This window comes from Saimiri boliviensis, chromosome 8, assembly GCF_048565385.1.
Source record: "Saimiri boliviensis isolate mSaiBol1 chromosome 8, mSaiBol1.pri, whole genome shotgun sequence".
Lineage (NCBI taxonomy): Eukaryota > Metazoa > Chordata > Mammalia > Primates > Cebidae > Saimiri > Saimiri boliviensis.
The window spans coordinates 108,090,377-108,107,729 of record NC_133456.1 but is presented as its reverse complement, the minus strand read 5'-3'; the positions used below and the strand labels follow the sequence as shown (position 1 = coordinate 108,107,729).

Genomic DNA, 17,353 nt, shown 5'->3' with positions numbered 1-17,353 from the left:
AGAATATCTCAGTGTGTTATAGATGTGAGACTTTAGTAGGAGCTGGCATGCGGGGCAGTCAGATATACAGACACAAAAGTCAAGGACTGTGAAAGCTGGCTGTGAGAACGCCTCACACTTAGTGCTGACTGCTACGGTATGGGGCTGTTATTTTCAATTGGTTGATGTAATGAAAAGGGCCCTAGATAGCCATATGATTCATTCCAAGCCATATTTATCTGGTTCTTTAGGTTTGCTTCTGAGAATTTGGGCTACCATCTCTGAACCACAGAATCTCTGACCTGGAGACATTTATTATTATTATTTTAACTGGAGATTTTAAAAGTGAGTCAAGCTACACTTTCTTATTTTTCCTAGAGAAAGTGATGGTTCAAGAGCCTGAAAGGCAGTGAGGAGTGAATCTACATCCCATGATGTTCCCCTCATTATCTCCACACTGGTGGGGCTCTGAGGCTTGAAGAATCTTGTTCAATCCCAGTGATTCTCACCGATTTGAGGCCAGAGCTGTCTCTCCCTCTCTCTCTCATTTTGTGTGTGTGTGTGTGTGTGTGTGTGTGTGTGTGTGTGTGTGTGGTGGCCTGGTGGGAGGGGGGTAGACAATATCCCTTGTCTTCCTTCATTCAGTTTTGCTACAATGACACTCTGTCTAAAAGGAAGTGCCCAAAAGTGCTAATAGTGTTTCTCAAGTTAAACAAGGTTAATTTTAATTTCCATCAGTTTAAGGAGGCACCTATTTATAATACAACTGTAGGGAAGAAGGACTTTCCTTTGGTGAGCTGTGCGACGCCTTTGTTTAACGTGGTTGGTGTACTTCGATGGAGTAAGTCCTATTAAGTATTAAGATCTGAGTGATAATAAGCTTTAGTGTAATGACGTTTGACTGTTTAATCCATTTTTTTTTTAGCAAAAAAAAAAAGTTTCAAAATTATGGATTCAATAGCCCGGGCACAGTGGCTCATGCCTGTAATCCCAGCACTTTGGGAGGCTGAGGCAGGCGGATCACCTGAGATCAGGAGTTCGAGACCAGCCCAGCCAACATGGCGAAACCCTGTCTCTATTAAAAATAACAAAATTAGCTGGGCGTGGTGGTGCACACCTATAGTTCCAACTACTCTGGAAGCTGAAGCAGAAGAACTGCTTGAGCCTGGAAGGCGGAGGTTGCAGAGAGCCAAGATCACACTACTGCACTCCAGTTTGGGTGATGCTGTGAGAAACTGTCTAAAAAAAAAAAAATTATAGATTTATAGAAATTCTACTTGGAAGATGCCTTATGTTTTGTACAACTACTCGTTTATTTATGGTATAGAATAGAACACTGAGGCTCAAGCAACATGAAATTTAAAAGACTGGGAATCACCAGCTCAGGGACCTTAGGCAAGGGGCAGAAAACACATGCGTTCCCTCCACACAACGCCACTGGGCTTGACTGTTCTTGGGATAAATCAATGAGGAGACAGCCATGAGTTTTTGTATTTTTAAAGCAAGGGTTTCTCAGTATATGAACTTTAAAATCATTCCAAGAGGCACTGAGTTTACCCCCTCGCCAGGATGTCTGGAATGAACACCTCCAGTGCCAGGAGGCTCAGGTCAGACCCCAACCCAGAGGTGACAGAGGCTGGGAGAAGGAAGGGTGAGGGGCTGGGAAGGCAGGTGCGGGACAGGGATCTCGCCCATCAGTGGAGATCTATGCACTGTCCCACTGTGGACACTGGAGGAAGATGTGGAGGCATTAGTAGAGGGTCTGTGCAGCAGAGGTATGATTTAATTTCCTGTTCTTGTTTACATGGCGGCAACTCCCTTTTCACTGAAATCAGCTGCAGGAAAATTTGGGGTTCGCATTCTGAGGCTGACAGGAGTTCTCTTTTATCTGATCCTCTCTCTTTCAGGCACCAAGCTGCTAAGACAAAGGCGAAAATATTCCTGGAGGGAAAGGATATGGATTTGTCAAGAGGTCTTCAGGTAGGAAGACTGGGAAACAGCACACTGAGCCTAACTATGGATAACATTATTAGGTTTATTTAAACCAAAATGATTATACTTCATCTCTTGAGGATGATTCCTCTCTAGTATGACTGAAAGCATGACAAACTACACTTTCCATGTCGCATACTGGGGAGGTTTCTCTTTGATATTTAACAACGATCAGTGCTTTCAAAGCCCTCACTGAATAGAAAATTAACGTTTTTTAGTTTAGATTACCCTGATGTTTTTGATCAACAAGATTACATTACCCTCAATTCCTTTTTTCTTTTTTTAATTTTCTTTAACCTTGATTTAGTCCAAACTATCCTTAATTCCTATATACCATTTGATCTGTCTGTTGCTACTGCTGCTTCTTCTAATCTTCAAATTTATATTCTGCCTCCTTGGATTTCAGCTGCCCTTTTCCAAATCATCATGGAGAAGTTGTGTCATTATATTGTTATTCACGCCCTGTACACATCCAATGTGGGAGCACTGTTTTGATTTATATGAAACCATCTTTTTCAGAGAAGATAAATGGACTGATTTCTTCCTTCCCTCTTTCCTTCCTTCCTATATTTACTGATCATTAGTTATGTGAGTGGGGCTATTTCATGGGACAAGGAACATACAAAGCAAACATAAAACATGATCTCTGCCCACAGGAGCTTACAGTCTTGTTGGGAAGACAAGACGCCCTAATAAAAACAGCATGACCATATATCCTGTTTTGCCCAGGAAAGTTCAAGTTTAAAGTGCCTGTTTTCCCAGTGAGATAATTAACAGTACCATATTGACTCTCAAGAGTGTCCCAGTGTGTGCAGTAAATGACACGCTCATCTTCCATAGAGGCCACCAGTAGCAAGGCAGAGAGTTAAGATGCACTGCTAAGCCGTCTAGAGGCAGTAAGCACTACTGACACTCAGAGAAAGGGGCAATCGGTACAGGTTAGGGCACCTGAAAAAGTCTCACGGTACAGGGGATGAGACTTGGGCAACACCAGGAAGAACGAGTCAGACTTGTCTACAGAGGAGAGAAGGGCACCATGACCCTGCAGAGAACAGTGTCACATGAAGTCCAGAATGAATGAGTGGTGCTTGAGGAACAGTGTCGGTGCTGGGCTGGTTCACCTGGGAGGATGCACCAGGAAATACGTTCGCAACGAGAGAGAAATTAAAATTGCGGAGGGTTTGGAAGAGGCCAGACTTCAGGTTTAATAGGCCAGGGGGAGGTCAGTAGGAAAACGACGTCACGAGATTTGGTTTCATGGGTGTTCCAGGCTGTTAGGGTAGGGTGTGAACTGGAAGGAGAAAGGAGGGCAAGGGAGGACATTTCAAGAGTGTGTTTGCAGAATTTCAAGGGCAGAGCAATTCACAGCTGGACCAGGATGGTGTCAAAGAAGCCAAAGGACACTGAATGAGAGGGGAGGGAGAAAGAGTTGACAGGGTCAGGTAATTAAGGAGGGTTAGTTGCAGAAACAAACAAACAAAAAAGCATTCAAAGTATTTCTGAGCTTTCAAACTTGAAGAGTGAGTTGACGCCTCTGCTAAAAATAATGTAGTCGAAAGGGGGTGTCTCTGTTAGCTGGCCCACGCCACCCCTAAGGTGACTGCTGTGTGGGTAAGCAGGGTTACTGCTGTCTCCTCAGAAAGAGGCCAGCACAGGCCCCATGCCCTGCAGTAAACTTGAATGTCCTATACGTCCTGGTCTCCACTGTCCTGGCTTCCTTTCTAATTGGGATTGACGCCCCCCCCCCCGCCTCCCCACCCAGGTAGCCATACCTGGCTAAGTGGATTCAAAATGGTATGTGTGCTGATGATTCGGTGTCAGGAGGAAGGTGCTTAAAATAACGAATACTGGATCTCTTCTGTGATCAAGGAGCAGGGCTGATGGGAGGATGCTAAGGTCGAGTATACAAGGGTTTCTGAGGAACACTATGAGCTGACCATGGAGAGGTGTCAAAATCTAACCAGGAGCAGGATGCAAGAAACACAACTTGGAAACACAGTCCGTACAGCAGAAGACTTGACTGGAGGCAGCAGTCAGTGGGAAGACCCGATTAATTCCAAAAAGGAGCACCTCTCTCTGCTAAGCCTGTTTTTCACAGACAGGTAAAGCTGTGCTTCACTCTTACACAAAAATGTCTGACAGGTAGCCAAAATCGATGGCAGCTTTCAGTTCCATTTTAAATGAAGGTTATGGATTTCTAAGGGATTTTCTTACACTCTTAGTTTTAAGGGGTTTTGCACATACTCTTAGTTTTTGTTTTTGTTTGTTTGTTTGTTTGTTTTTTGAGTATTCCATGATCAATTGCAGTGTATCTTTAGGGCAGAAATACTAGCAAATACCAATTCCTCAGTCTTTCAGATTTTTGATGAGTACCTTGTAGGAGATAGTCAATACTTGTTACAGAACTGAAATGAAACATTTGCTAGATGACTGACACCAACTGTATGTCCAGAAGAAAAGGAATGCGATCTGACTGATTCTGAACTTATTCTGCTTCCCCACAAGGGGAGAGAAAATAGGAGGATGTGGCATGAGAGGATGCTGGTGAGCATCTTTGATGAGCCAAACAATCCAGCGAGTTAACTGAAAAGAGACGGGCTGTGCAGAAAACATTGCTTTCTATTTTCAAGGCCACAGGTAACCCGCATGGAGCCACTGTTCAGATTAGAAAGGTGTCTTTCCTCAGGACACTGTACCTTCACCTGCAGGGAAACTGTCACAATAAATATGAAATCCAGTGTCAGCAGCGGCAGTGGTGCCCACAGTGTGGTGTGGTGCACATTCCACTGTAGCGGCCCTGTGTACGCTCCAGAAACTCATCTCTTTTGATAGGAGGCTGTTTTTGTCAGTCCTAGTGGTCGTGTTAAAAGGCAAGTTTGTTAAGAATTCAGTAACTGGGAGTTGCAGTTGAATCCTTGCTGGTGAATCCACAACTGGTTCCTGCCCATTATGTGACAGGCTGAAGAAAGATCAGTAAAAGCCACACCCTTCTTAACAAGTTTCTCCACATTTCCGTTTTTGTTCCTGATGCAGTAAACATATGAATTCATCGTTTTGAGGAAGATGAGATCCCTTTTTTGATCTTATGGTGATGAAGGAGTGCTGAAGCATAGACTCACTGTGGCCCCAGCCCCAGGGATCTGAATTCATCAGGTCTGGGATGGGGCCGAGGTAGCTTTAAGAAGCAACTTTGAGGCAGCAAACCATACTGCCATGTGTGTACCTCTGCAACAATCTTACATGTTCTTCACATGTACCCCAAAACCTAAAATGCAATTAAAAAAAAAAAAAAAGAAGCGGCCGGGCGCGGTGGCTCAAGCTTGTAATCCCAGCACTTTGGGAGGCTGAGGCGGGCGGATCACGAGGTCGAGAGATCGAGACCATCCTGGTCAACATGGTGAAACCCTGTCTCTACTAAAAATACAAACAATTAGCTGGGCATGGTGGCACGTGCCTGTAATCCCAGCTACTCAGGAGGCTGAGGCAGGAGAATTGCCTGAACCCAGGAGGCAGAGGTTGCGGTGAGCCGAGATCGCGCCATTGCACTCCAGACTGGGTAACAAGAGCGAAACTCCGTCTCAAAAAAAAAAAAAAAAAAAAAGAAACTTTGAGCTGGGCACGGTGACTCACACCTGTAATCCCAGCACTTTGGGGGACCACGGTGGGCAGATCATGAGGTTAGGAGTTCGAGAGCAGCCTGACCAACATGGTGAAATCCGACTCTACTAAAAATACAAAAATTAGCCGGGTGTGGTGGTGGTGGCACGTGCCTGTAATCCCAGCTACTGGGGAGGCTGAGGCAGGAGAATTGCTTGAACCCAGGAGGCAGAGATTGCAGTGAGCCGAGATCACACCACTGCACTCCAGCCTGGGTGACAGAGCAAGACTCTGTCTCAAAAAATAAATAAAAATAAAATAAATAAATAATAAGCAACTTTAAACTTTAAGAAGCCCAGCTCTGGCTCAAACGCTTGGAGGTAAACTATCTCTGAGTCCATTTCACTGGCATTATGTTCATGAAGTCAAACACATTAAGGTAAACAGGTTGCTGAGGACTTAAGGTCCACCAATGAGAATGAGCCTTAAACAGTTCTGGAGGCAAAATGTTTTCATCCAATGTTTTATTGAATTTAAGCTTCATTAAACATGTTCTGTAGTTAATCTTTTCCATTCTCTCTGCATTTGATATACTTCTCTTCAATCAAGGCCTAGTTCAGACATCATCTATTCTGTGAGCTCTTCCCCTAGTGAGATTACATCCTCTGAGCTTCCTTCTCCCCATGCCATGTAATAGATATCTGTCATTTATTTTATTTTGTCTTGGAGCATGGCTCAGTTAGGGGTCATCACTGATATATGCCTTACTAGACTGCAGATTCCTTAGCATCGGGGCCATGCCTCAGTTACTGGCTCGGGGCAATAAGTATGTTGTTAGCAGAAATTTCATGCCTGCTGACGATTTCTAGGTTTATGATGTCAATGAAAATACTGCAAAGGTTCTGCGGTTCTCATGACTTACTCCAGTATCTAAAAAGCAGTGAAGATGGTGTCTTCTGTAACACACTGTTTGGGGAAAAGTCAGCTGAAGAAGTGCTTCAAATATACAGTCAAGGAGACCGTGGCCAAGAGCTTGCCAAGAAGGGATTCTACATTTTCTTCTTTTTTTTGAGACGGAGTCTCGCTCTGTTGCCAGGCTGGAGTGCAGTGGTGTGATCTCAGCTCACTGCAACCTCCACCTCCCAGGTTCAAGTGATTCTACTGTCTCAGCCTCCCAAGTAGCTGGGACTACAGGTGTGCACCACATGGGCCCAGCTAATTTTTGTATCTTTAGTAGAGACGGGGTTTCACCATGTTGGCCAGGATGGTCTTGATCTCTTGACCTTGTGACTGCCCGCCTCGGCCTCCCAAAGTGCTGGGATTACAAGTGTGAGCTGAAGGAGCCCAAGCTTCATTGGGGCCGTTGTGTATAGTTGATACCCATGTCATCCCCATCCCTGCTGTTAGAATTGGGGTTGATACCTGTCATCGCGCTTAAGACTCAGGGCCAGTACCCATCATCACTGTTAGACTTGGGGCTGACATCATCACTGTTAGACTCGGGATTGACACCCATCATCGCTGTTAGACTTGGGGTTGACACCCGATATTACTGTTGGACTTGGGGCCGACATCATCACTGTTAGATTCGGGATTGACACCCATCATCGCTGTTAGACTCGGGATTGACACCCATCATCGCTGTTAGACTCAGGGCTAACACCTGTCATCGCTGTTAGACTTGGGGCTGACACTCGTCATCGCTGTTAGACTTGGATGGATACCCATCATCGCTGTTAGACTCGGGATTGACACCCGTCATCGCTGTTAGACTCGGGATTGACACCCGTCATCGCTGTTAGACTCGGGATTGACACCCATCATCGCTGTTAGACTCGGGATTGACACCCGTCACCACTGTTAGACTCGGATGGACACCCGGCACCGCTGTTAGACTCGGGATTGACACCCGTCATCGCTGTTAGACTTGGGATTGACACCCAGCACCGCTGTTAGACTCGGGATTGACACCCGTCATCGCTGTTAGACTCGGGGCTGACACCTGTTGCTGCTGTTGGACTCGGGAGCTCTGACTGTGCTGCTGCTCCAAGTAGCATCTGAAAGCAATTGGAATCCCCTGCGGCTGTGTGTTCAAAATGCGACTTCTGGGACTACCCTAAACCCACCGAATCTATCTCTGAGCATAGGACCGACAAGTCTGAATTTCAAACCAACACCCCAGGAAATTCAGATGCATGCTAACATATGAGAACCACCATGGAAGGGGCTGGAAACAGAGGGCTACAGATAGATAACAGCCGAGATCCAACATGACCTCCTTGTCACTGGGCCTTCATAAATTGTGGGAAAATACCAACTAAAACAACAACTAGGTGACAGTTACAAACGCAGGCAAGAGGCAAACAATATTTCTGATGTAATTATACTGATGTTATGTGTTATGTAAACATATCTTGCTTTAAGCAGATCTGATATGTAAAAATACGAAGGTAAATTAACAGGTGATTAATCATCTTCCCAAAAGCTAGTTTAAACGTTTGGCAATCAGAACCAATTGATGAATGCTTCCCTTCAGCATTTGCCACTTGGTTCTGATTGCCAAACATTTAAACTAGAATTTGATTTACATACAACTTTGGAACACAAGGTATATGAAGCGTTTACTCCCAAGCTCCTTCCTTGTGGTTACATGTAATGAAGTGTCTCAGAAGTATCTCTTTCTTGATGGAAGGGATCAGACTTCTTTTTTCCTCCCAAGCACAATGGAGCTGATTCTCACTATCTTCAAGAAAAGACCTGCCCTGACACTAGCAAAGAAATTGATGTCTAGCTATATTTTAACCAGAAAATAACTTTAAATATGCTCTGCATAAACAAGTAACTGGTCATCTGAAATGATTCGTACGTCCTAGTGGAATTTATAAAGAATCCAAAATGCTAACGTTTAAGATAGACATTAAAAAGTGGGACATATTTCTTTCTTTTCAAATACTCCTTTTAGAAAGACTCAGGTGTTTAGTGTGCTGGAAAATGGCTTTGGAGTCAGACGGTCCTTGGGTTAAGTCGTGATTCCACCACTTACTAGTTGTTTAAATTAAATGGGTTTATTTAACTTCTCATAGTCTCAGTGCCCTCTCCTATACATGGAAATAAAATAATCAGCATTGGAGGGATGCTCAAATCCAAGCTAATGTTTCAGCCTTGTTCTTATAAGGTGTTCTGAGAACACAGATAAGTTACTATCAGGAAGGAAATAAATAAATCAGATGCAAATTCCATGCCAACCATATTAATTTAAACCTAAGTGAGATCAAACAGAAAACGGCTATTCACTTTTTAAAAATTAAATCCTAATGGAAATAGAGATACTATAAAATAACAAATGGACCCTACAGGTATCTAGAGTCACAAGAATAAAACGAGAGGCTTGGTGGTGATATCTACAGAGCCTGTGAAAGCGTGAGAGCAGAAGTGACCAGGCAACCGTTCTAATCTTGTAAGAAGGCAGTTTTTTTTGGAGTGCTATCAACCAAGGAGTGTCACTCCCAGAGAAGTTCTGATACCTGTGGCTGTCCAGGCAGACCATCAGTGCTGGCTTCTCAGGAGATCAGCAGTTTGTGCTAAGTGGAATGAACTAAGAACCCCCAACAAGGCCTTCACTTGACATGCAGATGTAATTTCCACCGAACGCAAGAAGATTCAAGACTCCAGGACAGTTTGATAGCAGTAAAACTTCTCAACTAATCACTATGAAGCTGAATTAAAAATCCTACAACTGCGGCTCTAAAAATTGCTTTATTGCAACTGTATTTTCTGAAGAGCATTCAGAGACTTAAATGTTCTACCGTATTTATACAACTCTAACCACGTTAATCTGCATGGTCTACTCAGTATATCACAGCAACAACTAGATGTGGACCAATTCTAGATTCAGCAGGTAAGGAAACGCATAGCTTTCACTCTGGCTATAAAATTAACTCCGAATCAAATCCAAGATTCTAAGCTTTATCCCCAGCACTAAAACCTAAGACTCTACTTAGTAAGATCATAAGTTGCTTCTTCTTAATTCAAAATGCTCAGGTGAGTGTTTCTAATTAAAAACTCTTTCATCAGCAATACCTTGAGTCATACTTACCAACAAATTTTTAATGAATTACCATTAAGTATCAGTCACCATAAAACAGATAAGATTATGTAAAAAATACAATCTCTACAAAAGAGGCTTATGTTTTATTTTCAAGATACTGTCATGGGGAATATTAATTACCACTACAAAAAGCTTTGTTAGTAACCCCCACGACGAACTTTTTTTCCGTTCATTTCTGTTCCTACTTATAAGCATTTTATAGATTTTCAGTCAGCTTTTTCCCATTGTTGTTTTAACCAATCTAATAATCACTTGAACTCCTAATGTTACTTTCATTTCTGAGATTTTGTAAAATTAACCAGTCTTCATATGTTCCTAGATAACAGGATTTTTCAAATTAATATACTACTATTGGCACATTATCCTATGAAAGATTAAGAAATCTTGTACTTTTAATATTTACAAAATTGTTTCCAAGGGGTGGTAGACAGTAAGAACAGCAGGGGCAGCCTTGGCACAGCACGATTACGCATAAAGAAACTAGTTATCACTTTCCCATATTACTCAGATTTGAAAGACTCAGGTTAGGGAAATTTCTTTTTTAAAAAAATATCTACCAATAGCAAAAAAACAACTGGATATAGCTATTCCCTGAGACCTTCAATTAATAGCTACTTCCTTTTTTTTTTTTTTTTTTTTTTGAGATGCAGTCTCACTCTGTCGTCACCAGGCTGGAGTGCAGTGGTGCAATCTCGGCTCACCGCAACCTCCGCCTCCCAGGTTTCAGCGATTCTCTTGCCTCAGCCTCCTGAGTAGCTGGGATGACAGGCATGCGCCACCATGCCCAGCTAATTTTTTGTATTTTTAGTAGAGATGGGGTTTCACTATGTTGGCCAGGATGGTCTTTATCTTTTGACCTTGTGATCCACCTGCCTCGGCCTCCCAAAGTGCTGGGATTACAGGCGTGAGCCACCACGCCTGGCCAATAGCTATTTCTTAAAATCACTTTGTATTGTAATATGTGGGGTAACCTACTTTTAACTAAGGAAAATATAGTTAAGAAAAAATGTATTAGGAAGTTAAGAGAGTTGTATTCAAATTTATGTTCAATTTTGGTTTCTACGTTTTAGCTTGCATTGGCATTTTACTATCTGGTAGAAATTTACAGGAATGTTTTCATGTCAGTCATTCCGGATGAGTTATAAGAAGACCTGAGGATGAGTATTTAGTACTAGACCCATTATGTCAATAAATTAATGTCAAAGTCAAGATGAAAAATAAAAACCTATGCCTCTTCACTCATCCCACGTGCATTTACGGAAATCCTGGTCTGTGTGAGCTCTCAGTGATGTGTGCAGGGTAGGGAAGACTTTCCTTCTACTCTCTGAGGGTTGAGTCTATGAAAGAAACGGATAGCAGGCAAGTTAACAGGAGAAAAGTACACATTTGTCATGGACACAGGGGGCACCGCAGGAAAGAAGAGTGAGACCTAGAAGCTTACATACCCTCTTTGCAGGAGAGGGGAGGGAGGATGGAGTAGACAAATTAGGGGACAGGAAATGGTTTGGGGGAACGATGAAAGGGCCCTCAGAAGAACAGGTGTCAGCCTGTGACAAAGTCTCTCTCGGTGTGGTATCACCTCCAGTGCCCTCGCCTGTGATCTGAGTTAACTCCCCCTGGTTCGTGACACTTCCAGGGAGGGGGTTCACGACCCAGCTCCTTTTGGAGAATCTGTCTTTGGGCAGGTAAGAGTTCAGAGAGAGCCCCTCCCTCCATCTGCTGTTCCCAAGTGCTCACAATTTGAAATAATCTGTGTACCAAAGCAGCCATTTCTTAAGGTGGCATTTCCTGAGCTCTTTCAAAAACAACAGGTAGCTGGGTGCGGTGGCTCAAGCCTGTAATCCCAGCACTTTGGGAGGCTGAGGCGGATGGATCACGAGGTCAAGAGATTGAGACCATCCTGGTCAACATGGTGAAACCCTGTCTCTTCTAAAAATACAAAACATCAGCTGGGCATGGTGGCGCGTACCTGTAGTCCCAGCTACTCAGGAGGCTGAGGCAGGAGAATTGCTTGAACCCAGGAGGCGGAGGTTGTGGTGAGGCGAGGTCGCGCCATTGCACTCCAGCCTGGGTAACAAGAGGGAAACTCCGTCTCAAAAAAAAACAGGTAATAAAAAAATATTTAAGACAAAGCGTGTCCTTAAGAAACTTACAAGAAATTATCAGCATAAATCAGGTAGAAATGTTGACCAGAATGAAAGAAATGTTCTTATAAAAGAGTCAAATCTGACCCACATTCGCATTTGAGTAAAAACTATAAGAATGTGCACCATAACCTTGGAAGAGTGAGATAGATTACGGTGGCCTTTTTGTTTTCTGTACAGTTTTAAATCATTTGCATTTTAAAATAAATATGTATTATTTTTGTAATCAGGAAAAAATCAAAATCAAAATATATGTCTATGTGTCTATGAATAAACACTCCAAATAAATAAACTATTTGTTGATTTAGGTTGTTGGTAGCTTACGGGATTCGTATTTGTTTAAAAGTCACTGTGTTGTTATTATAGAATTTTACTTGATTTAATTATAAAGAAATTTTAGGTTATTCAGTTGGAATTATCTACTTTATTATATATCGGGAGCAAAAGCCTCATTGCCATATTTATAGAATAGAGCAGTGAAGGAAATGAGGTGTGTCCTCTATTTGTAATACACTTTTTCTTTCCATTTTTTTTTTTTTTTTTGAGATGAAGTCTTGGCTCTGTTGCCCAGGCTGGAGAGCAGTGGTGTGATCTCGGCTCACTGCAACCTCCACCTCCCAGGTTCAAGCAATTCTCCTGCCTCAGCCTCCTAAGTAGCTGGGACTACAGGTGTGCACCACCACACTTGACTAATTTTTTTGGTATTTTTAGTAGAGATGGGGTTTCACCATGTTGGCCAGGCTGGTCTTGAACTCATCACCTTCAGTGATCCACCCACCTCGGCCTCCCAAAGTGCTGGGATTATAGGCGTGAGCCACCACATCCGGCCTGTAATACACTTTTTCAAACTGTTGCATCATGTCCAGTCTAGATGGAAAATGGCAGAAGAAACCCTCATCGATCCACTTGTCACGATCTATTTCGTTACCACCTATTATTAGGATAACTCTTCTACTGACATTAAAATGGACCATGGTCATTTACAGTTCCCTAATTTCCAAATGCTTTCATAATATTAATATGCTGCCCTGGGGAAAAAAAAGGAAAATTAAAACCATTTCTGGCTGTATTTCAGAAAAGCATCAATAGCCTTGGCCTTCCTATTTTGAGAAGAGCCCCTCTTCACTTCAGGAAGTCCTATTTACATCACTGACCATTTTTCAAATTCTGCCATGTTGTTTTTAGTGTCACTTCTGGCTGAATCATTCTTTTCAGAAATGGCACAGTTTGTGATATCTCTGTCGCTTTTTGTATTTAATACAACTCAACTGTCACTTTAAGTGAAAAAATTCTGATGGAGCATGAGAAATTCTCTGTTAATAAAGGCTTATGTCTTTCTGGCCATGAGCAAAGGGTGCCTGGTACTTGCTAGTTCCATTTAAATACCGTATTATTTTATAAAGTTCATTGTGGATTTTCAAGAATCCTTTAAACACTATTGAATTCATTTACTCATTTTGCTAGATAATGGGGAACTGGAGGGGGCAGAGAAAGCCCTGGGAGTCAGTCCCACTTCGCAGCTGAACAAGGCAGGAACTGAGCTAGTAAGCACCGCACCCCTGTCTGTCATTCCAGTTTTAAGCAAGGCCTGATTCAGAATTTCATTTTCACGGAGCTGTGTTTAGATTTGAGACTTGGTTAATGTTCTTTTTGGTAAGAACTAAGTACTTCTATTTCCTAAAGTTATATCCACCTGAATGTGAATATGGACATTTTAAGTTAAGAGAAGTAGCTTTAGGATGTGGCACTGGATATGAACGCAGAGGCGCTCCCACATGCCCCTGTGTGGCCACCGCCACGCAGTGGAACACAGACGCACGCTCAAAGGAGGTAAGGGGAAGAGACCCACAGTGGTCTCTGCATGGAGCTGGCATGACTCCATGGCACAAAACAAGAGGGAGCAGAGCGTGCCGGCCATGTGTGGGGACGTACAGGGTTTGATGTCACAGTAAGGTCACTTAGATTTAAAGTGTCTTTAGAAGCAATTACCTTGTAAAGCAACTCTAAACTTTGGAGAGAACCATTTTACTTTATCATTTTTTTTTTAAAAAAAGCATCATAGTTTTATTCTCATTTATAACTAAAAATTTAAGTCGACGTCATATTTTGAGGAAGCTCTTAGTTAGTAATGACAAATTACCTGCATTTTAAAAGTCAAGTAAGAAAAAAAAAACTTCTTTTTGGTTCTGCAGCAGATCAAACCGGCTCTTTAATTATTATTTTAGCCCATTAACATTACCTTGAATAATGCATTCGAGTGGTATTTGGGGTGGTGAATTACAGAGCTCACACCCACAAGCCATGCCGATGGCTAAACTGCCAAGGGCAAATGAAACTGGCCACTAGTCAGTCTACTGCAGTTTCAGCTGCATCCTTATGGAAGGAAGGTAAAGCTCAACAAAGAACCCACAAAATGAAATGATGCAGACCAACCTTTTATTGCACCCACAATATTTTGGTCTAGGCCTTTCCGGTTGTCATGGAGTCCTCTTTTCCTCTTCCCATTGGGTAAGGAGTTAGCCAAAGTCTTGTCATCAAAAAACGCGCACACCAGTTTTCTAAACAGAAGGCTTCCTGAGCGAGTGTAGTTCGACAGAATAGAGTCCAGCTGAGATTTGGGCATAAACACATCAAAGCCTTCAGCAAGTTGTACTTCTGGCTACCAAAAGAACATAAATATTTCATTAAAAGCAAGATTTGAAGCATTTGACTCTGGGTACAGGAGCAACAACAACAAAAAAGACATCGCTAGCGACTGAAATGTACATCACCTACAAAGGAAAACACTCTCGGCTTTGTGCGCCAGTATCTGCGATTCATAAAACCAACAACTAGTTATGACTCACAAAACAAGATGCTCTCATTCCAATATTGGACCTTGTCAAAAGCAATGGAAAAAGAGGTAGTCAAGAGAAGGCTGGCTAACCGCAAGGTCCTATCATTCTAGAGCTAACAGGGGGTTGAGACTTCAGGATGAAATATCCTCATTTTGGAAATGAAGGAGCTAAGGCTCAAAGAGATCATTTAAAAAAAAGACTGAGAAATAATTCAAATATGCTCGGTACAGTACAGTTACAGATCACGTTCTCATACACTAACTCACTCAATTTCTTCCTAAGGACACAAAGCTGGGGTTACCTCGGAGGGGCCCTGGCTCTTTCTATGCCAGTGGCTTTTAGCTACGGAGCTATTTTCTCCCCCAACGAAACTTTTGTAAACTAATACGTAAGATACATAAACATGATGAGCGGGTTTCCCAGGCAGTTTAAATCCACTCCCCATCCCTGCATTTGGGAGGAAAATGTGAAACTATGTCCCAGATTGCCCTTGGAAAACCAATGTTCCCTAGCAGGCGTTTCCTGACTGGGATATGGAATCAGAAGACATCCAAGGCGCCTTTCAACTTGGACACTGTCGCACATGCTCGGTGCTCAGAACGCCTTCTCTAACAGCACGCCATGAGTTTTACAACTCGCCTTTTTATCTTTCAACCCAGTTCATACCTTTCCTTTACAAAGCCTTCCAAATGAACGGATCTCCTAACTCCTTCTTGCCCGTGGAGGTAGCTACCACTCTCTGTTCCCGCTGTTCATTTAGCAGTCATATGATTGTATTTCTGGCACTATATCAGAATTATTTATTCGAGTGCAGCCCTGGCTGATCCTGAAGCTCAGACTTTATTACCTCTAGGATCTGGCATATAGCAGGCACTCAATAACTTCTTGTGGAACAGACAAAAGTTCATTAGTCATAACCTGCACTACTAAGTCATTTGGTTTATTATTCATTATAACATGGTAGCTGTAAAATAACTTTAATATGAAGAAATGCAATCAGTAAACTGTTATTAGGAAAAAGTTTGAAGAAAACCTCATTGAATTAAGATGTGCTATCAAAGCTGATTCTTAGATCCCCTACTCATCACTTTGCAAAACTGGCCCTGCCTCACAGTTTCTAAATCACATCAGAAATGCGAGCATCCGGGATGAATTTCCCTCCTGGAAAATAAGAATGGTTATTTTTGCCTTTGTCTTACCACTTTTCAACATGCCACCCCACCTATGGTCAAAGTAAACAGTGCTTAGAGCAGGACTTAAATTCTTTGGATGACACAGGAAGGAGCTTGAGCCTGGTCCCTCCAAAATAGAATTTTTAACTGGAATATCCAGAAAGTCATCTCATGTCTCTGCCTCACTTTGCCATTCAGTGTTTGGTCTCTGAATGTTTGCTGAATATCACCGTAAGAGCCAGGTTGTCAGACTTTCCCCCTGACTTCTGGATCTTGCTGCTTGCTGGTCCAGGTCTCCAAAGGAGGTTGTCTGAGCTGGAGGCTGCATCCCTGATTCCCGGAACAGAGGTGGTACATACCAGGCACTCAGTAACTCTTTGTCAAATGATTCAATGTAGACAATATTAGGATTGAGGGGATTTTACCATCATAACCTAAGGTGAAGTTTTATTTATAACTAGAATTTTGCAAATTCTGTGCTGCATTTAGAACTTTTGTTCTAAATGAACTGATCTTAGATTTTTGCTAAGTGCTCTTGTATCATTTAAAAGCTATTTTTAAAAATCCAAGTTTGGCTGGGTGCAGTGACTCAAACCTGTAATCCTAGTACTTTGGGAGGCCGAGGCAGGCAGGTCACCTAAGATCAGGAGTTTGAGACCAGCCTGGCTAATATGGTGAAATCCTGTCTCTACTAAAAATACAAAAATTAGCTGGGCATGGTGGCAGGTGCCTGTAATCCCAGCTACTCAGGAGGCTGATGCAGGAGCATCACTTCAACCTGGGAGGCGGAGGTTGCAGTGAGCCAAGATCACGCGTGTGCCATTGTACTCCAGCCTGGAGGACAAGAACAAAACTGAGTCTTAAAAAAAAAAAAAAAGTTTGTCCTGCAGAAGCCGCTACTCACAGCTATTTGATGGTCTAGGGTGGTTCAAAAGTTCTTAATGGCAAGAGAGGAAGGGGAAGGACACTAGTTATTTATATAATCTCAGTTTGGTTCTGATACCATTAAACAGGTATTTAAAACTCTGACCTCTGAGACTTCCCCTTTGATTCACCCCGTGAACTTGGACCCCAGTTTGAGAAACAATGACCCGAATGAGCTGCCAGTCGGAACTGGCCACTCCCTTCTTCAAGCGCTCCGACTATTTTCTAAGAACTCTGTTTACAGCACTTTTCACGCAGCATTGACCTAGCTGGGAGTTTACATTTCTCACTGGGAATGAGGACTCTTGTATTTGGAGTGTCAAGCACCCAGTTAGTGCCCAGTAGGTATTTGTAAGAATAAACAAAACAGTATGCAAGAATTCATTCAAAATGCCTGGTATTGATTCGGAGATCTTTTATCCCTGTAAAAGGAAAGTGGGTTTGAAAGTTTGCCACGCTGTGCTCGGCATGCCTGCATCTTCTAACGGTTCATGTGCTAACTCCATGAGTTGGAAGACCAGGACAACACGGACCCAGCTGATTCAGAACCTAGTCACCGAGTCCCCTCCATGTGTAGGAATCTGAAGGCGGGCTCTGCAG

At 42.7% G+C, this 17,353-nt stretch overlaps 1 protein-coding gene across 7 annotated transcripts in view; it reads right to left on the bottom strand.

Annotated features, from left to right (window-relative positions):
- Positions 1-17,353, bottom strand: part of BEND7 (BEN domain containing 7) — a 90,880-nt gene that overhangs the window by 24,751 nt on the left and 48,776 nt on the right. For all 7 annotated transcript variants that reach the window (XM_010341177.3, XM_039478970.2, XM_010341178.3 and 4 more), the window contains one exon: positions 14,254-14,479. In XM_010341177.3, coding sequence (XP_010339479.3) covers positions 14,254-14,479 — 226 coding nt within the window. The remainder of the gene's footprint in view (positions 1-14,253; positions 14,480-17,353) is intronic.